The sequence below is a fragment of the Calonectris borealis genome, chromosome 6 (assembly GCF_964195595.1).
Source record: "Calonectris borealis chromosome 6, bCalBor7.hap1.2, whole genome shotgun sequence".
NCBI lineage: Eukaryota > Metazoa > Chordata > Aves > Procellariiformes > Procellariidae > Calonectris > Calonectris borealis.
Window position 1 is genome coordinate 14,476,967 of NC_134317.1, and position 20,828 is coordinate 14,497,794.

The 20,828-nt window shown below is 41.2% G+C and overlaps 1 protein-coding gene across 3 annotated transcripts; it reads left to right on the plus strand.

Annotated features, from left to right (window-relative positions):
• The first annotated feature begins 1,528 nt into the window (after positions 1 to 1,528).
• LOC142083467 (uncharacterized) lies at positions 1,529 to 19,818 on the plus strand. 3 transcript variants are annotated; one of them, XM_075152906.1, is made up of 8 exons: positions 1,529 to 1,590; positions 11,126 to 11,388; positions 12,165 to 12,244; positions 13,054 to 13,132; positions 14,677 to 14,723; positions 16,196 to 16,316; positions 17,229 to 17,415; positions 17,754 to 19,818. In XM_075152906.1, the coding sequence occupies exons 2-8, from the start codon at positions 11,226 to 11,228 to the stop codon at positions 18,442 to 18,444; spliced, it is 1,368 nt and encodes a 455-aa protein (XP_075009007.1). In that variant the 5' UTR covers positions 1,529 to 1,590; positions 11,126 to 11,225; the 3' UTR covers positions 18,445 to 19,818. The 3 variants fall into 3 exon arrangements, with proteins under 3 accessions (XP_075009007.1, XP_075009006.1, XP_075009005.1); XM_075152905.1 differs by lacking the exon at positions 1,529 to 1,590 and adding an exon at positions 9,729 to 10,076; XM_075152904.1 differs by lacking the exon at positions 1,529 to 1,590 and having other exon boundaries at positions 9,729 to 11,388.
• Positions 19,819 to 20,828: the final 1,010 nt, after the last annotated feature.

The window sequence follows — 20,828 nt, forward strand, 5'->3', positions numbered from 1 at the left end:
TTGGGGTTTGGGTTTGGGGTTTTTTTTTAATTCCTAGCAGGAGGCAATTAAGAGGGTCTGGGGAAAGTTCTGTGCTGTAGCTCTGGACCAGCCTCTCAGTAACGCCTGAAGTCCCAGCATGAAAATTCAGAAGCATATATTGGTACCATACTCGGATGTATTATACATAATGTATTATAATTGCAGGTATTCATATTATTCATATAGTCCAGGCCACATACTTTGCATTGCTATGGACTGGGTGTATCTCTTGGCCTCCACTTACGCTAACTTGAAAAAACAGTTACACTCTTTCTTTTTGAGGAGCAATACTAAGGAAAAAGTAGTAGCCTCCACCCCAAAGCAGGAAAACATGTCAACATGGAAAACAGAGGCACGTGTGGGTGGGGGAGTTTCATCCCTGACTGTTTTATGAAGCCTTATGGAGCTGTAAAAGAGAAATAGAGAGGGAAAAAAAAAGCAAGCCCCGTGGAAGCTGAAGCAGATAAGCAGAAAGCCAAGGACACAAGTCCAAGCAAGCACTGGGGCTGTGGCCCTGAGGCAAGCGCACAGAGAGGGATCTTTGGGCTAAATGCTGACTTAAAAGGGCTTGGAACTGAGCACAGAAACAAACAACCGCTCTCCGTGCTCCCCCTTCCCGACAACAACAACAAAAAAAAAAGGAAAAAAAGTTTGTTTCTGGCTGCGTTCAGGCCAGACGCAAGGTTCTGTACATTCCCCGTGAGTAACAGGGCTGCGCCACGGCAGGAGACGACTACGGCACATTCCTCCCGGCAACCCTCACAACTGCTCGGCGCAGCCTCCTGCCGCCAGCATCCCCCGCTTCCCTGCACGGGGACCCCGCAGGCGGGCGGATCCGGCCCTGCCCCCGGTCACCCACCAGCTCCTCCCGGAGCCCGTCCCCACCCAAGGGACGAGCGGCAGCGGCGCGGGCAGACGGCAGCACTCCGACCCGCTTCCACTCCCCGCGGTGCCTGCGCCCCTCCGCCGCCGCCGCGCAGGCTCGGGCAGGGGCCGCGCCTCCCGCCCGCCCGCCGGCCCCGGGCTCGCCGCCGGCCCCGCCGCCCCCGGGAGGTGAGAGGGAGCCCGGGGAGGGGGTGGAGGCGGGCGGAGGCTCCCGGCTGCAGCCCCAGGGAGGGGGTTTCGCTCGCGGGCGCTGGCGGCCGGGCGAGACAGGCCTGCCGCCCCCCCGGGCCCGCCCGCGGCAGCGCCCCTCGCCTCACGCAGTGCCCGGCGGCCTCCGGGCGGAAGGGCCCCGCTCGCGGCTGAGGACGGGCCGCTTTGGCTCCCACTGCGGTGCAGCCCGCCCGAGGAGGATCCCTCCCTCCTCCTCCTCCGGGCTTGGGGGGGTGCGTGTGACCCGTTTGGTGCCAGGGGTGAGGGATGCCGAGGGTATGGTGTCCCCCGGTGAGGGCAAACCTGAGGGGAGGCAGCGGGCGCAGCCGGGTGGGTGTGCTCCTGGCCAAATGCGGGCTCACCAGAGTCTTATTTTTCCTCCTTTTTCTTTTTCTCCCCCACATGCCCTGTCAGGACCAAACCCCAGCGGAGGTGGTGAGCGGCAGCACCCGGAGAGGAGAGGGAGATGCAGAGGTGAGGCCTGCCCGGGGCAGGGGCGCAGCAGGCGGGGCGGTGGGCCCCAGCACCCGCCGAGGAGAAGCCAGCACCGCTGCCGGGAGAAGGGGAGCAGAGGGAAGGTGGTGAGGGCACTGACGGGCTCTAAAGCACGCACAGCATCACAGGGAGTGCTTAGGCGACGTTTCAGTACACGCAGTTGTACTGTCGTACAACGCTACTGTTGTACAACTGTGTGCAATGGTACACAAGGTTGCTTTCGTCCAAAGTTACAAAACGAAACAAAGTGCATGAAAGGAAGGAAACGGCGTCAGCGCTTTGCAGCCAGGAGATCACTGGGGAAAGGGGACCTGCGACTCCTGCGATGCTGCGCAGGAGGTCTGTGGTAGGGCCGGCCAGAGCTCTTGTTTCCTCACTTTCAATTTAGGAGATTCGCCACCCTCCTTTTGCTCATTCCCTTTTCCACAATCAAAAAGCATAAAGCAACAAAATGCCTTCTGTCGAGCAAAAGACAAACAAAGCAATGCAACCATCCAAAACCCAAGCCAAAGTGATCTGGCTTGGGATGAATACTGGACCACGTTAGCTGGGAGTGAGAATTTTTCAGAAAGCCAGGCTTCAGTCAAAAATGGACCCTGTCATTCGGAGTCTGAATATGAAAACAGCTTGCAAAACATTTTTTCAGGCTTCTAACAAAAGAGTTGGTCCTTCTTTTGCTCCGGTATCTAGGCTACATTGTGCAGGCTCATGCATATCACTGGTTTTATTCACATGAGTAATTCCATTTGAATTTGGAGCGACAACGTGTATGTGTAAAGTTACTCATATGCTTTCTGTCTCCTTTATATATTGAAATTATGTGGGTTTGGTTTTTTTCCATTTGCTGGTGCAGCCCAGTAACTGTTGGCATCAAAGTTATTGTGAACCATCACGGTTATTATTACTGTTTGCCCGCCTGACACCTTTGTTTTCCTTGCCAGACTAAAAATCCAGCTATTCCTTTCTATGCAATCTATTCCAGCTATGCAATTGTATCATCTGTTTTTATGCAACCATCTTTCACCTGACTGTGTAAATTCATCTTCCCTATAAAAGATCCTTTTTGTACTCATTTTTTCCTCCAGTCATTACTGACAGTCTTTCCAGTTGTGCCAGCTGATTCTTTCTCACGCAAGTCTCTCATGACTTCTCCCATACTGTGTAATCTAAATTCATACTGATTCTAACATGATATCTGGATGTTTTAATATTTGCCAGCTGGAACATTTTATTATCCTCATTGCCAAATGCCCTCTCTTTCCTTCCTCATATTTCTTCAAGCTACAGCTTCTGCTATTCTCATAACCTTGTATGTCTTCTCTACCCCATTGCTCTATGTTCGTCTAAGGGCAAAATGTCTTGGGGACAAGAAAAACACATTGTCTATCTTCCATGAAGTGTGGCATTAAGTTGTAAGTGTGGCTGAGTGTTTTATTAGATGTTCCTTTTCCTCAGTCAGGGAATATAAAGACAAACACGTAAAATTCAGTGCGTTCTTTTTTCTCTATGGAAGATAATAGCTTTTCACTGATACACTCTCAGCTGTCAAGTATATTCTACAGTACTCTTAATTCATGCCTGAGGAGAGTAGGCAGACTGGACAGCCACTGACTCCTTTGTCAACCAGATTCTTTCTTCCTAACCTAGAAAATTTTGTGAATTAGCGCAAGTAGAGCCTCTCTTAGGAAATAAAGTATTTTGAAGTTGCTTCAACAGCAGGTCATGAGCTGTCAAGAAGATGCATTCAGTCACACCGAAGTACAGATTTACTACATTGAATCTCCAGGGCATCTACCTACTGTATCTTGAAAGAATCCAACTAGTAAGGTTTTTGTGAAACCCCAAAATGATGCCTTCTAGGAACATTGAAAACTGCTATTTCTGGGGGGAAGGGGTGATGACCCACGTATTGGAATGACCTGTTTCCAGTGGTGACAGTACAAATTACTTGCAAGGAAAGGGTAAAAGGCCAAATACATCTTAGACCGCCCTGTGAACGTGGTGGGAGTTTCTCATTTCTTTTATCTTAAAGTGTGAGGACCAGGAACTGTACTTCCTCCCTCTGACGTATCTAGAACTTGAAAAATTACCTGTTTGTTTCAGCTAACGTCCAAAGGGCAATCTTGTTGCAGTGACACTTTACAGTCAGGGCATCTATCCCAGTTACATGGTAGGACCACAACAGAGAATGAGCTCTTGACGTGCCTATGGATGGAGTTAGCAACATGACCTTAAATAAGATTTGAAAAGCAGTTTAGATTTCTGTAGTAAATATTAAGGACCAAAAATAAATAAAACCCATATATACTCACATTGATTATCAGCATAAACTTTTGATCAGGCATGGCTGGTGCACTGGATTTATATGTCCATAACGTGCTGTACTTGTGCCACCTACAGATACGTATTTCAGGAAGCTCTTTCTCAGAAACTTCATTCAAAATTGGGTTGCAGTCAAATGATTAATTGCAGTTCTGGAAGTCATAATTAACAGATTACCTTGGGAGATCTACTACTCAAAACTATATATTCTATTTTCTTTAAATGAAAAAGCCCCATTCTTCTTAAAAAAAAACACGAAACAACAAAAAAACCCACCAAAGCCCGAAATTTTAATTTACTAAGGAAAATAAGCTGTGAAAGTAAGGTAATATAGATGTATTTATGTTTTGTCTGTACCATACAACTTATTTCAATACAGTGGCAAAGGTGATTTCCTGATTCATATATTAGAGTTGTATATAAAGATGTAACTATCTCAGAAGTATTTTAAGTACTGAATTCTTTTTTCCAGAGATCACCACCACCACGTTTGGGAAACAGATTAAATATTTACTGTATTATCCCAAACCAAGTTGTATTTGTTTACTTAAAAATGAGAAATATACCTAGCACATAGAAAATAAGCTGGATATATTTAGACTTCTTTACTTAATAAATTTTTATATTTATTACTACTTAAGAACTGACTTTGTAATAGAGATCAAGTAGTGCTACACAGTAATGAACATAAAGGATTTCTTTTCTGGGTGAAAGCTTCTAGAAAATACCCAAAAGAGAATATATTAATAATGTCAATTTGCAAAATTTAATTTTGCAATTATATGCAAACATATGAATTTATTCTGAAATTGCAAAATTAGAGCTTTAATATTAATGTGATCTGAATTAAAGAAACACGTTACCTTACCTGCAGAGCTCCAGAAACAGGCAGACAGCTGTTCACAAGGAGAGATTCGTGATGCTCTCATGTGTTTTGCAGAAAAGGTGCCAGTGCCCTCAGTGGTCTAGGACTGCACACTCCAGAAGTAGTAGTTACGTATATAAGTTTACAGTATATAGAAACTGTAATTATACATGACTGTTTTAAAAGAGTTACCTGCTTTGAAATACCTGTTCACTATAGAAAGCATTGTGAAACACTGAAATATAACAATGATAATGTTTAAGAATACTACCCTAAACTTGTTAAAATTCAGATAAGCGTTATTTAATATAAAAGCCTTTCAGTTTTTCTGTAAATTTTCAGTATGTCTGCTCTAAGCTTTATAAAGACACAGATGTTATTGTTTTATTTGAAAGTACCTGTCATTTTTCTGAACCCTGAAATCAGGATGGAGCTATGTCCCCTGCTTTGATTTGTCATTTTACAAATCCTCTTTCTGTCCTTCAGCTTCCCCCTGTAAGAACAAACACCGTTTTCCATCTCCTTCCCTTTGTCTTGACTACTTCAGTTGTAAGCTCAGTCATGTAGTAACTGTATGCTTTACAACATATAACAAAACAAGGCCCTTATTTCAATTCAGAATTCTAATAATGCAGAAATATTACACGTACTCTATATTCCCAAAGCCATTCTGGACTTTCAGGCTGAAATTCTGAAGCTGAGCATCTCTGAAAATTAATTCCTGTATTTTGAAAACAAACAAACAAACACACAAACAAACCCCCACTCTAGAAACAGTTCATAATAATTTGAATTTAGGAAATAATAAAATAGCAAACCCGAGGATATAAAAAAATCTCTCACACATAGTAAAGCATTGCAAGTAAATGTGATATACTGAAAAAAGCACCCTGCCCTCTAAACTATTCTAAACAAAGTGGTTTTGTTTTTAAAACTAGTAATTTGTAACTGCCTTGCAAGTCTTTGGTCAAAGTTTTCTCCATATTCATGCAGGAAATCCTGTTGGAACACACATTACAATAAAACCACACTAACGCAAAGGTGTGTAACATAACTAGAATCGGGATGATCTGTTGTTGTTTTTTAGGAGCAGTAAAACATCAAGTTGCCCAATAAGAAAATACAGTGTTCTGCACATAAGGGTTCAAGGGTTGAGCTAGAAGACTGGGACATTGAGAAAGCAAACAAACAAAAGATTTCCTACTTTTTTCCCCCAATACAAGTGGTTTCATATCTCATTATATTTCAAAAGGTTCAATCCTCTGAAATCTGAAACTTCTCTGAGCATATTGAAAACAGATGGAAATGAATCAGGGGACCGAGGTAGAAAAAAAGCTTTAATGAAGATATATTTAAGTAATACTTGAAATAAATAAATCATTTGTCTGAGAAACCACATCTAATAGAAATATAAATAATTATATAATGAACATGTAAACTACATTTCCTGAAGTAATTCCTGTCTTTCTACATTTCCTGAATTATTTGTATTATGAAACAGTAGTGTGGTGCCATTAATTGATAAGCACTCTGTGCTATAGTTACCATGCTAATTGCAGCTCTTTAGGTCCTCGTCTCACAGCTTCTCCAGCCATTTAACAATTGGGATTGATTGCACAGGATCTATTTTTAGAATGAAATGGCAGAAGAGTTTGGAGAGCAGCAGCCATTTTTTTGTGTGCTACAGCTGTTTTGGAAAAAAAAAAAAGTTGGATAAAAATGTCCTGAGTTGTCTTTTTTGGGTATTTTTTTGGAAATTCTGCTGAAGTTAGAGCTTCCTATTGGAAAATTGATCTCGCTTGTACCAAGTTGAAGCTGAAGTCAGTGTTGCAGGACACAGAGGATATTGCTCGGTAACATTGTTCTCAGAAGAGTAGCAGTTTTTCTTTGGAAACAGTTAAGGTAGATGAACTTTGGTGAGTCTGGTTCTATAGAAAGGCAATCCAGGAGTCAAGTTTATAATGTAAAATACCAGTGATGAAAGGCAAGATTCAAGATTAACTCTGAACATGGTTTTTTTCCCAAGTCTGAAATGAAGCAGTTTGTTAACCGATCTGTTTAAGTGATTGTAGGTCTGCTTCCAAGAATGCTTTATGCTGAGAGAGTGAACTGCCGTGATTCACAAGGGTCAGCTGATGCTCAGAAGGTGTGACTGGGAGGAGACACCCATTCAGTTAATCCCAGATTGGCCTTTTGTTAACCCATCCTGCTCGCCTGCCTTACACAGAGTTCAGCTGGGGTAGACAAACAAGTGGACAGGATTTTGTTGCTAATCTATGAAATCAGGGCTGTCGTCCTCTCTGAATGTGTGTATAATAGGTAAGGTTTGTAGGAAGAATAACAAACAGAAATATGTAGGGAGAGGAATAACCAGTTTTATAGCTGGGGAAAAAAAACAAGACTCAAGGGGACAAGCCTGTTTTACCTTTGTAAAGTATTAATAGCAGAGACCTATCACCTTTTTCACCTTAAATTAAATCAATAGTAGTAATACCTTGGCTCTCTCACACAGCACTGCATCGGCAAATTTGAAGTGTTTTACTAAGGAGGTGTCTTTGTCCTCATTTAGCTGTGCAAGTAAATAGATGAATTGGCTGCGGTTACACAGAAGCTTTGGCAGAGTTATGGAGAGAATCCGTATTTCATGACTTCAGCTGCTTTTCCCTTTTCAATGGCATGCCATAAAGTATTATGGACTTACACACCTATAACGCGTCACTACTTCATAGCTGCTAATCCCTGGACAAGAGAAATGCACACCTTTGTAAATGCTGCCAATTTTGTATTCTTTCAGATAAAACATAAAAAGAATACACTTCAGTTTTCTACAGTAATAGCTTACAATACTGGTTTGTATAAAAAAAGATCAACACAATTTGAGTAGCTAGTCTTGCCAGAATATGCTGCAAGAGATTCTCTAGCATGTTTTTGTCACTGAATACATTCCAATCTTACAAATGGTAATTTTTAGATACAAATTGGGTGATAAATTAAATTAAATCAGATACATGCATTAATATGAAATATATATATATGAAATATGACTGTATCTTCCGTAGCTTGTTTTACTGTAATCTTCGCTTTTCCTCAAATTATGTGCAATTTCCCCTCGACTTCTCTGCAAGCACCTGAAGAGAGTGATGCAGTAAGGATTAATCTTGTAAACACTTCCTGGGTCACTTCCTTTGATTACTGACAATGGGAATAAATAGTGATAAGTACCAATTTCAGATACAGTGAAAATACAGACTTACACCTTTTGCAGCTAAAATATTTAATATCTGAAACATCTCACTGTAGCATGTTGTCTCATTGTGTCTATTTTGATTTCAGGAATCAAAGTAACAGTTAAGCTGTTTATGTTTTATACAGACTGTGTCCTAACTTCCTGTACATTTAACAGAGAGGGAGGTCAGTAATATCAGAGAGATACTGGGCTACACTTCACTTGGTATTTTTAGGACAGTAGCAGTGGTGATACCCCAGAAAATCCAAGGACCTGGGATAATATGCATGCTACAAAAGGCACTTTGTATCGCCCGTGGTACTGGCCCTGCTCAGCTGGGCTTTCTGTCACCAGCTGAGCACAAGCTTGATGGAGTCAATCTGATTTTAGAGAGGGAGTTGAGTAGATACCAGTCTTCATTTTCTACCGGTATAGGAGACTACTGTTATTCTGCCCTTGAGCTAGTTTTTGAAGCAGTATGCAGTGAGTGCTCTAAGACATCTACTCCTGAGCTAGCTCTGCAGACTCCTCTCCAGAGTCCCAGCATCTCCACATCACTCCAGGTGGTCTACCTGCTTCAATGGTAATTTAAGGTGTAAAGGCCTTCTTTCCTCCCAGGTTTTACATTGGCACTTTGCTGACAGGTGCTTCCCACAAGCAGGGGTCGTGGGTGGGTGAACTACACACAGCACAGCAGGCTGTGAACTGGTGTGACTGAGCTGTGGGTACACACCTTGCCTCTACACCTGGTGGAGTCACATTGCAGCTGATCTGCCAGGGCTCATCTGCTAGGGCCCTGAGGAAGGAGATGGTGGGAAGGGACAACGAGGAGCCTCGTTGTTCATGGGTAGAGAGAAGGAGCAAAAATCGATGATGGCTCATGAATTTGCCTGGAAGAAATCCAGGCTTTCGAAAACAAGGGAACCCTTGAACACAGGAGAAAACGTTTGAAGAAGGGGGTATGCATTTGTGCTGCTTCATGTGTAAACCTCTCTGAACAAGGGATGTTGGCACAGAGGCGGAATACTGAAAACTCTCAGAAACAAAAATGTTGCTTTAAGTGCAGCAGTGAAACAGAAGACGTAGGATTTTGAGAGAAAAATAAAAAGGAAGGCTTATTATAGAAGTACATAGGAAAATGATTAAATAAAGGCTTATGTAGCTGGCCACTATTACTCAGCATGTTTATGGACATATAAACTGGTTTTACAGAAATACTTTACAAAAGTATTTTTTTCTTTTGTATTTAACTGCTTGTTCATCATTGAATCCAAGAGAACATTGCTCTTTCCTTTTTATAACACGTCAACTTTTCATAGAGATCTAGATACTTTTTAGTCTCTCTGTGCATACCCCCTTATCCTGTAATCAGATATGCACAGGTGAACAGTGCTTATGTTGACCTTCACTGGCATATATATGGCCAAATATAGTTTTACACAATGAACTTCAAGGCACAGTTCATATGTCTTGAGTTATACTGTGGCAATGCATATAGTAAAAATACCTGCGTGTAGATCTGAAGAAGAGGGCTTCGTTTAACCTAACCTTGTCATTGCTATATTTCTAAGTAATTGTTCCAACGTAAAGAAAGTTTAAAAATTACCATTTGTGGGAAACAATTTACATTTCAAACTTTACCTGGAAGTGGTTTCTGATCTGACAGCAGCGTTGCTGCTTTTATGCAGTGTCCTTGTGAATTAACCTGGGAAACAGAAACTTTTAGTCTAAGGCATCTCTTCAAGGAAGATTGCCTTTGAGTACCGCACAGCGGCTACTTGAAAACATGCACTCAGCACACACAGGCTGAAGACCCTGATGCACTAAGCTGGAAGTTGGTGCATGGCCCCAGCGCCTGCCTACACTGCTGCTTGTGACATGAACGACAAGGCTTTGTGAGAGCTGTGTTACACTCACCCCATTTCTGAAGAGATGGAGGGAAAATTTCCAGCCTTGTCACTGCTTTGCTCAGGAAGGCCGTGGGCAGCAGCTGTAATGAAAGCTCTGTGTGGATGTGAATGGATTTATTGCTGTACATCCAGGACATATTTGGTATGGCTGGTTTTTTTTAACTTAGAAATAACTGGGCTAAGTAGGCATAGGTTTATTGCATTTACCTTGGAAACAGTCTCAAATCACAAGAATGGTTTTGCTGCACATTCATTATGTTGAGCTGAGAGTTATATGACTTTATCCACTGGGATGCTAAATATGTGTGTACTTGAACTAGAAAACTTACCTGTGGAAGAACAGGCATTGCTTTGCAACAGGTAAGAGTTAACAGTGTGTCCATACTGATACATTGTTACCTATCAATTTCCATCCTAGGTTCTTGATACATTTCGAACCTGGCTTTCACTGAAATAGTTTTGGAACTGGGAGTCTTTGTCACCTCATTTGGTGACATGTGTCACCTCAGACACGTTATCTACACAAATGCCAGAATTTGGCCTAGTGCTGATTTTTTAATATTTTTCTTTAGTGCTTCATAAAATAATCTACTTCAAAACACTGGCTATGATACATTTTAAAGACGATTAATAGAGGAATGCTGTTCCTGGTACTTCGGTCTTCACAGAACACAGTGACATCTTGTGGCAAATGAAAGGATAGTGTCATTTTTTCCAGATGCATCCTAATTTCAGCTGGTTTAAAGTTTTAGTCTAAATAAATTCTGGACAACTGCTAATGCATTACTTTCATCTGTAATACTCACTTCTTCCGAATTTTGTTTTAAGTACAGGTTTGTTTTAAGTACTTTTTCGCAGTGAAAAAAGACCAAGCCTTGGTTTCTACCATATTGCAAATGTAGGGTATTGCAGTTTATCACTTCAGCTCACCGATATCCTGCGGAAAAATTTCAGCCCCAGGAACATTCCCGTCCCAGTCTCGCCGATATAAGACTCTGACAGTCAGCATTTCAAATGCGTTACTTCAGTTAGCGTATTATCACAGATGGCCAAAATTGTCAGGTTGCTTTTGATGGGAATGAAAAGAAAACACAGTAACCTTTTATCACAAGACAGAGACTTTTCTTTTTTTCTACCTTCTTTTTTTCCTTCTTTTTTTTAACCTGAAACTGTTTTTTTGTCTTTTTACAGACCAAGCAGGGTTTAAGTCCTGTCCCTGATGTTTTGGGACCCTCCCCTGACATGGCTGTCCTTTGCAAGTTGATACTTGGATAAGATCCTAGTTGTCAGCATGAAAGGAAAAACTGCACATTGTGATTGGAAATCTGCACCCCAAAAGAAGCCCTCTCCCTGCGATCGATACAAACATGCTTGCATTATTTGCAGAGGATTTGTTTATCTCTACGGAGGGCGGAACACCACCAGTCTTGGGGATTTTTGGCGATACAATATAGGTAAGTTTGCCCCTTCACTTGTATGTCAGGATTAAAGAGATTCTACATCCAGCCATCATGAAATTGGGGATACTCAGTAGTTGACAGATTATCCCCATTTAAAGTCTCTCCATCAAAATGATGGATAAACTGCATTTTTTTCATTGGGCAAATGGTATGAGTTTGTTCCTGTTGCAGGTGTCCCAGAAAGTTTAGATTTCAGTTCAGTTCCTTTTTTTTTTTTTTTTTGACCAGAAATACTGAGTCATTTAAGATATCCTAGTTCTAGCAAGGGATATCAAAGACATAGCTTTATTGACTCTTTAACATGGGAATAGTTTATGCATGTAAAAGTGCACTAAGAGAACACATGAATACAATACCTTGTAAGACTGTATTAATAATGCACTATCAAATATGACACTGTATTTTTTGACTTAATGTATGGCGTTCCCTGTTCAGTGGTTGTTACTGGAATAGAACATAGAATTGTGCTGGGGTTCATGCTCATGGAATAGTTGGGTTTTGATGTAGGTAACAGTATAGCATTCAAATAAAAGCAGCAACAAGATCAATTTTTATTACATTTAAGTTTGCTAAATAGAAAAATGCACATATTTAATTTTGGGGGAAGTGCCTCAGTCTTTTAAACTAACAGAGAGGAAAGATGACAAAACGCTTCATTTTCCCCTATTGACTCTGGCAGCACAGCCAAATTCAAAGCCGATCTTTTCACCTTTTCCCTAATGTTTATGTGTTGAGCACATCGCTGTCTTAACTTCAGCTTTGGTTTATAGAGAAAAATGAATGGGAAATGCTGGATTGCTCAAGAGATGGTCCAGAAGAACTGGAAGAACATTCAATGGTGGCTTATAAGGTAGTAGACCAAGATTTATATTGTCCATATACTAACATTTTATTTCCTATTATACAATGAAATAAAATGCCGTACATTATTATGTATTGAAATACTATACCCAGAAAATACTTTTATGTCAGTGCAGTTTTGGATGTAGCTGTACCAATGTTTGGAATCTTTCTGAATAAAGTGAGAGTATTTTAGCTTTGCAGCAGTGTGCAGCTCCCTGATTTCCTTAGTCAATGCTCAGTACATAATAGTCATACAAAATAAAGACCTCTGCAGCACATTCTTTGACTTAGTTGTATGGTTGTAACAGTTGCTCTGAATTCATTTGCATGATAAGCTACAGCATAAAAACATTCACTTAAGAGCTTGCATAGAAGAGGGACAGGGGAGTGAAGGCTAATAAGAATTACAGCTTTGCCTGTAAGGGGAAAACAGAATTCAGGGTATCAGGAGCTGCAATGCAATGAAATATGTCTATAAACATGCATAATCTAATATTACCTGAGCAATGCCTCCGAGAGCTCCAGATCCGCATCCCTCAAGCTGTCCCAGACTGACGAGGAAGTGAGTGGTTCTGGAATGCCATCCCCGTTAAAATAGCACAACGTTCATCAGGGTTTCCTACTGGGAGAGGATAAAGACGTGATTAAAAGTTGGTGACTTTTTGTGATTGCCTCTTGAATTGTTAATAGATCATCATATGCATTATTGTTAATTATATTTTGGTGATGGCAGCCTTTTCATTTAAGAATTGTTTAAAAAATTATTTTTATGCTATATGCCTACCTGTAAGTGACAAATATTTTTGCATTTCGCAGGGCACCCTGTATATTTTTGGTGGGATGGTGGATTCTGCTTTCACGCAAGCAAAAACTCCTCTCTGGATATACGACATTGGTATGATACACAATAGCCAGTCTCTTCCATGGGACATTCCAAGTCCATAGGTACTAATAAATAGTAAGAACCAAATTGTTTTCTGCTGCTTGTAACATGGCCTTCCCTAGGCTTTACAAGAAGTAATGTGTGTAAAACTGTGTGCGTATTTTCCCCCTAAAATTAGGCTGTTAAGCTATCAAAGAGTCAGCTCTTACTTTAATTAGAAAGCATTTTATGGGAAAGTTTAATTTTAAGGTCTCGAATTTCCATTCCTCCCTCTCGAAGTTTACTATTTGATACCCAATTTTTTACTATTTGAAACCCAATAATTATTACATATAATATTTAAATTTTTTTACTTATGTTACATAAATTTTTAAAGCCAAACTTTTTGTTTTATTATGGAAGAAAGTAGATCAGTAAAGTATGACTCATTTTGTATTTTTACTGAAGAAATACATAAGCTGGCAACAGCGATGATGGAACCGGAAAAAAAGAAGTATAATTAAATAAGAAGGTGGGAAATTAACATCAGCATTTCATAACACAGTTTTTTTTCCCAAGAACAAACATTTGGGATCTTTTAAGTGTGTACTCTAATAAAAGCAGTGCAACATTTGAATTTAATAGCAATGTCATACGCTATATATTCTCCCTTTGGAAATACTGTGTGTAGTAATGGCTGCTTATTTTGATGTCAGATGGAGAGGAGAGAGATTGATTTCTTTTTGAGCTAGTACATCCTGTGGCAAGACCAAGATTTAATTTTCCTGGTCTCTTTTGCTACTTCACTATGTAACCTTAAGTCAATGAGGTTAATCCTTCCTTTGTTTTCCACCATTTGTCTGAAATACTTACCTGCTGAAAGAACAGAGGTCCTCAGATAGAATATATTTCCTAGGAGAAAGCATCTTACTACTCATGGTACTTAGCAGTGAAAATTGGGAATGAGTTATTCAAAATTCGTTGTGTGTCTATTTTTTTCACGGTCATTATTTAAAATCTTTCCTGGCAAGTATAGCTTTTATTAATGTAAGCTTGCACTGCTTTCTCATTCTACCTCTGAAGCTGGGTATCTGATATTTCTGCTCCTTCATGGTGATCATAGATCAATGATTTCTGACTGTTATTTGAGGACTACTTTTAAGGGATCTGTGAAAAAGAACAATAAAAATAAGGCTGTTGTCATAAGGTTTGCATAACAAACAGAAGGAGCCATACATCCATCGGCAAATCTGGGATTCTGCAAGTTTGGAAAATGCTGAAAATCACAGATTATTTCTGCATTGTGAAATTCAGCCTTAGGAAACAGGAAATACAGTACGGTATCTCTGTGATTCGATATGAGATAAGGATACAGGAAAACTATTTAAACTATGTCTCCTGTAAGTCCCTTGCTACTGCTGTCTTAGTGGGAAGCGGATTTCTTCATCCTTGTCAGTGGAAAACACCAGGATGAGACTTACTTGAAAATTAGATCTGTAATTTGAAAAATTAATGTTAGAGGAGTGTCCTCTTGTGGTCTGGGATATAAACTGCGCTTTATTAAAACAATCCCCTAGATTCTGCAAGATGGACAGAGTGCCGTAACGTACCAGCAGAGACTGAGGTAAGGAGCCAGGAAGTGGTGAATGTGTGAATCAAATGCCTGTTGCTTTGTTGATTAAACAGATTGCTTTGAAATATGTTCCCCCAAACAGTTCCAATCTTATCTCTTCGGAGACATGTGGTTATACTTTATTTCTTTGCACTTTCAATAACTAAGGCTTTTTCCTTCTTTAAAACAGTGTTTAAAAATACTGCTCATAAAATTTAAGTCCTATATAAGAAGTTAAGTCTTCTCCTCTACTACTGCTTCTGTTTTTCTGAAATCCTTATCAAGAAATTTTAAATGGAATATTGCAACCATACATGAAGTCTGTGCTTTTAAAAGTAGGGTTGTGAACACAGATTGGCAGTCACGCTAATAAATTTGAAATGTGAAGTGCTGCAGCATTTTTCATTTCTTCAATCTGAACACGTGGACTCATGAAGATACTGCCACTTCTAAATGAAACCTCAGTGGAAGCATTTATGTCTTGGTCTTACGAGATTGTTTTTATATCACTACATGTAAAGAATGACTCATTTTTTGCTATTGAAACGTCATCCTCACAATGTTACTACACTATGAAATTGCACAAAAGATTTGTTAAGATGTGACACAGTTACTACTGTGGTTACCTGTGTTTGGTGGAGGAGTCAAGAGAAAGTTTGGGACTGCAGGGTCATTTGTGGGGGGGGGGCAGGGAAGGTGTTATACGGTTGATGAAATTTTGTTTATGTACACAACTATGATGGAATCATGTATCAACTCCTTCTTACATATATGAGTAAATGGTTTCTTTTAATTATCCTAAACTGAATACAGAGAACATGGGTTCCCCCCCCCCCCAAAAAAAAAAAAATGGGCTGTTTGAGAAGAAAAAAACACAGAAAACAAAAGAACAAAACCAAGCACCTGCCTTGTATTTTGTTTCGGCTTTAGCTGGGCCTCCCCAGGTTTGTCCACGAGTCTCAGCAGTGCTGAAAACAGCTGCGGACGCAGTGGGAACCACCTGGTTCCCTGCTGAAGGTCTGGGCAAACCCAGGACTTGTGGCGGGGCAAATCCACACCAAGCCAAATGAGAGAGAGTTACTCTTGGGACTAAAGTTTCCTCAGTGTGGAAAGGCTGTGCTCGATGGTGGAAAGGGCTACATCCCCCCATTACATCCCCAAGAGTTGCCCGATATATTTACATGTCCTGAAACCATGCCTAGCAGTAGCTGTGAAAGCAGTACTACTGATGTGAGTGCAGGGGGGGGGCTGTAGGCATGTGGTATTGTGGTGCACTTAAAAAGGGAGGGTTGCTTAGATTTGAGTATGGTTTGCATTTGCATCCATACAAGTCTTCAGTGGTGGGTTTATTTTGTATTTTCAAATAAGTTTAACACATTCCAAAGCAATGGTTTTCATTACTTGGGCATATTCCCAAGACAGACATTGCTACTGATATGACTTGATCTGTAACGGTTTTTCGTCTTATTATTAAACTGTTTCAGAGCGCGGCACCAACTAACAGAAAAGGTCACAGTGCAGTAGTGTACCATTCCAGCATGTGCGTCTACGGGGGATACTTTGGCATCAGAGGCATTTCACAAGAGTTTTGGACTTTCCATTTTGGTAAGTTAAAAAGCATGATAAGGTTTTGATCCAGTGTAAAATGATGACTGCTGCAGGAAAGCATGGCTTGCTCTGTTAAGAAAATTCTTCTCAGTAGAAATGTTGTAAGTTAGTTTTGGCCTCTCTTGGCAGCATGTAATTATGAATTCTGTCAATTAAATTAATACCCAGCTGAAATGAATTAGACTGTATTATACTGAAAGAAGTTTTGCAGTATTTGCCAGTTTTAGAGCTGAAAATAAGGGAGAATGTTTTGTTCACTATTCACTAAATTCTTCAAGGATTACCAAAAACTTCCAGATGTAGCAGAGACTCTGACTTCAGCCTATTAATGCCATCTTTTGAATCTCAAATCTAGAACTGACCATGGGGAGCCAAGCCTGACAGGAGATGGTTTCATTAGAATATTCATCGCTAATCTGGTGGTTGCAAACCAGATGATTCCCAGAGACTTCCTAAATGGATAGCTTTTGTTATCTGGTGGCCATTCAGTCGCTATTTTGAAATGAATGATGGGTTTCTCTCATCCTTCATTCCCTCACAGGGAGAATAAGCGCAGACATTAATGAAGGAATGTTTTTGTTGATTGATTTTTCCCTCTTATAGCCAGGAAATTATCTTTCTGTGTCAGAGTTAATGAATTAACAAAGCCATCAGAAAAACTGCTCTGTAAATAAAATTTCCATTGCATCTATCATACAGCATCTGACATTTTCATTAAAAGTTTATTTCAAAACTGATTTTTTAAACGCACTTTTTCAGTGTCAGAATTCAAGCTGTTAACATATTATAATAAACCTAGAGCAGAAACCCTTATTCTCCAACAGAATAGTTGCTTTGTTCTTGAAATAAATCCCTTCTCAAATACTAGGGTAAATTTGGTATGTCTATAAATTAATATTTTGCTTTCAGATACAAGAAAATGGTTGTGTGTTTCCACCCCATCTCACAGTACTGGCCCAGGACCTCGGCATGGTCATTCAGCAGTGGTTTATCATACAGGCATGTACCTCTTCGGAGGACTGATGGGGCTGAGTGAACAGAAGGACTTATGGAGGTGGGACTTTGTAAGCAGCAGCTGGTCCAACATCAGAACAAGGTAAACTATACTATTTGTTGCACTAAATTAACACAGAAAGAGAGAATTAGTCTTACCATTTGATACTGTGTGCAGGCAGAGAGGGAGATGTTGCCCTTTTGGCGGTTGTAGGAACTGTTCAGATCAAACATAGTACTGCTGTCATCCCTGGAGCTCCAGTTGGCTTTGCTCGGAAGAGCTGTTGGCAACGCGTTGATGCAGCTGTCAGCAGTGTAATTTTGATGTCCCAATGCAGCTGTTCAGCAGTCATCCTTTTGAGTCAAAAGAAAACTAGAGGCTAAAATCAGTGTTAGTTTCTTGTTGGTCTCCCCTTAACTGCTGGTTTCTCTTACATTTAGCCAAGGACCTCCTCCAGTGGTAGGTCATGCTTCAATAGTCTTCAAAGACTCTATGCTGATTTTTGGTGGAGGGATTTCAAATTCCAGTCCTAATGATGACCTCTGGAAGTATGATTTCCGTACGCAGACATGGAAGAAGCTAAGTAGTACTACAAAGGCAAACTTTTCTCCTAAAATGTATCACTGCATCTTAGGAATTGGTGTTGATTTCCAAACTACCTCAGATTTCACTAATACATGCCCCAGCCATTGGAAGAGTAAGCAGAAGGACCATCTCCAGCTGGTGACCATCCCGAAGCACACTCGCTTCTGCAACTACTTCCGTCAACAGCCTGCATACCAAGCGTTCAGCAATGAGGAAAGCAATGCCATTGAAATGAAAACCTTTAGCTTGCCTCTGGAGCCGGGGGGCTTTTGTGCGTTTCAAACCACTTCAGAGGCAGATCTAGACCAAAACAGAGCAACAGGCATTTTGTCAAAGGACAAGTCTCTCCGCCTGTTTGTCTCTTCAGAAAAAGAGACTTTTGCTGCTGCTCAGATTGTGGGAGAAGAGGAGGGAACCAACTGTCAGCACGCAACCGCAGCGGATGAAGTTAGCAGTGATACCAACATGCTGCTGCTCATTGGGGGTAAACCTTTGTCCAGCTTCTCTGAGATCTCATTCTGGCAAATGGAGTTTGATAGCTTGTGATCGCTTTGATGGCAAAGCGAAAGAATAAATTTCCACCAACGTGCCAGTAGGTGGTAAACCAACTGCTTGCAACTGTCTTCAGTTTCCTATCAGCACACTGGGAAAAAAAACCTAAACCTTCTCATACTTGCTGTGAACAGATTTTTTACAATGTGAACAAAACCCGACATATATTTAAGTCACAACTTGCACGTAAGTTGCAATTTCTGAGGAGCTTGTTGGAATGCTGCTCTTTTTGTTACTTTTTCTTATGGCCAGTTAATACCCTTTCAAATTGCAGTGGCTGATGCTGCCTTGAAAATCAGAACTACGAGTAACCCCTACTGGCTCCATAACTGCCATTTCGGGTGCAAAGCTTGCTCATTTTGCACTGGCATAATAATGCAGCTGTAAATATGCACCTGTAAAACTGTATTTAAATCAAGTTTGTGCACATTACGGTCACGTTTGAGGGATTTGATGAATCTTAATGGCAACATTTGCTAAAATCCTAAACATCTCGTTTAAGATTTTGTTTTCTTCAGAGAGTGTTCTTTGCGCAAGATATTTACAACATGAGGTGACCTATAACAAAGAATAAAGCCAACAGACAAATTAGCAAGTGAAATCTAGAAGATATTCAAGGATTACATCTAACCCTGAGGAAGCGAAACCACGAGTCCCCCCTGAAAATCATGTGCAGCATTAGACCAGAGGCAGTTCATTACACCTGGAAGAACCAAAGAGTTGCCCAGCGAATGCTAGCTTTAATGGCTGAGCACAGGATCAAAAGGTTGTGACTTTCTGTTGGAAAAAGGAAGAGGAAGGCTTGACAGGAGTGGCACAAAACATAAGCTGTTCTGACTGGTAACTCAGGTTTTAGTCACAAAGGGATTTCTGCTTTTCCAACTCCATCTCTCTCTGTTTTGTCAACACATGCAGTATTTGTTACACATTTCCCCTCTGCACTAGCAAATCCTGAGTTCATGTATGGGTTTTCTTTGTGGAAAAGAAAAAGTGGGTTTTTTTGAAAGATAATATTGCCCAGTGTTTCAAGCATTTATTTCCATAGAAGTTACTAAGATACTGGCCTTCTGACTGAACTTCAGCCTTCTGTGAGAAGAGATGCTGATGTATGAAATTAGTGGAAAGCGTGATTTAATACTTCTGAATATTTGAAAAGATCACTTTTCAAAAGTTTCATAGGAATAATGAATTTTAAGTATTTACAGATACTTTCATCATCTCTTCACAAGTATCTGTCACATGAATTCAATAGGAAAATTACAGATGGGTTCGCAAAAAGCTACTTAAGAGTTATTTGGACCTGCCGTGACCTTTGTTGGGAAACAGAGAGGATTGCATGCTGCCATATGAATAAAGCCTGCTGCATTTCATATCAGTGCGTGCTCTTTTTCTGAGCTTTCATGAATTTAAAATACGTATTTACATTTTCAAAATGAACAAAGAACTCACCTTTCTGAACAAGGAACGTGCTCCCGCAAGCCCCAGTCATCTCATGGCACTTCAGCCAGCCTCGAGGGCTGCCCAGGCTTTGAATTTCTCCTCCAAGAATGGGGGAATTGCCCAGTTAGAGGAGGTATGTTCGGAAAGGACTTCCTACAGCGATCGGGCTGAGCACGTACAGAGCACTGCAATCTTAAATCAGCAGCATGTTTTTCTTTTGCTGGCTGACATGTCTGTTTTGGCATTATCCAGAGAGCGCTGCTCTAACATACAGACTTTTATCTAGGCTTGATGAGGGAAGGAAATTCAACCGGAAAGGGCAACAATAAAGCAGTGATTTTCCAAGTCACGCGAAGGCCTCCTGGCAAGTACAGGTATCCTGGGGATGCGCAAGAGCCCCAGGAAAATGCCATCCAGCCTCTGCCATTCCTTTCTTCCTCCCCCCCAATCTCTCTTCCCTTTGGCAGCCCCACGAAGGGTTTAACATTTACTTGGAGCCAACGCAGGCAGGACACGAGCCAGCCCAAAGGCGATGGCTTGGCACGGGGAGGAAAAAGCAGCTTGCAGAACGTGCCCATCTCCCCCGTTTCCTCCCCTCGCCTCTGCCGGCGTGCCAAGTCAGGTGGCTGCACCAGCGCCTTCGGCACAGCTCCGGATTCTTCACCTAAGAGAGCCTAAGCCTCTCAACCCGGCCCAATGCCGTAGGGGCCCCGCTGGTCCCCAGCCCTTGCGCAGGACACGAGGTGCGCAGGAGCTCGAGGAGGGGCTGTGGCTGGAGAGAGGTGGGCTCACGGCTCGCTCGCGGGAGGCTGAGCCGCAGTTAAGGCCCAATAATACTATGGAAGAGAAGGGAGCTCCATTCCTGAAAGTGGGACTGTGCTACAACAGACTCGCTGAAGCCACCGGAGGCTATTTCTCCCCTTACTGGCCCATTCCCA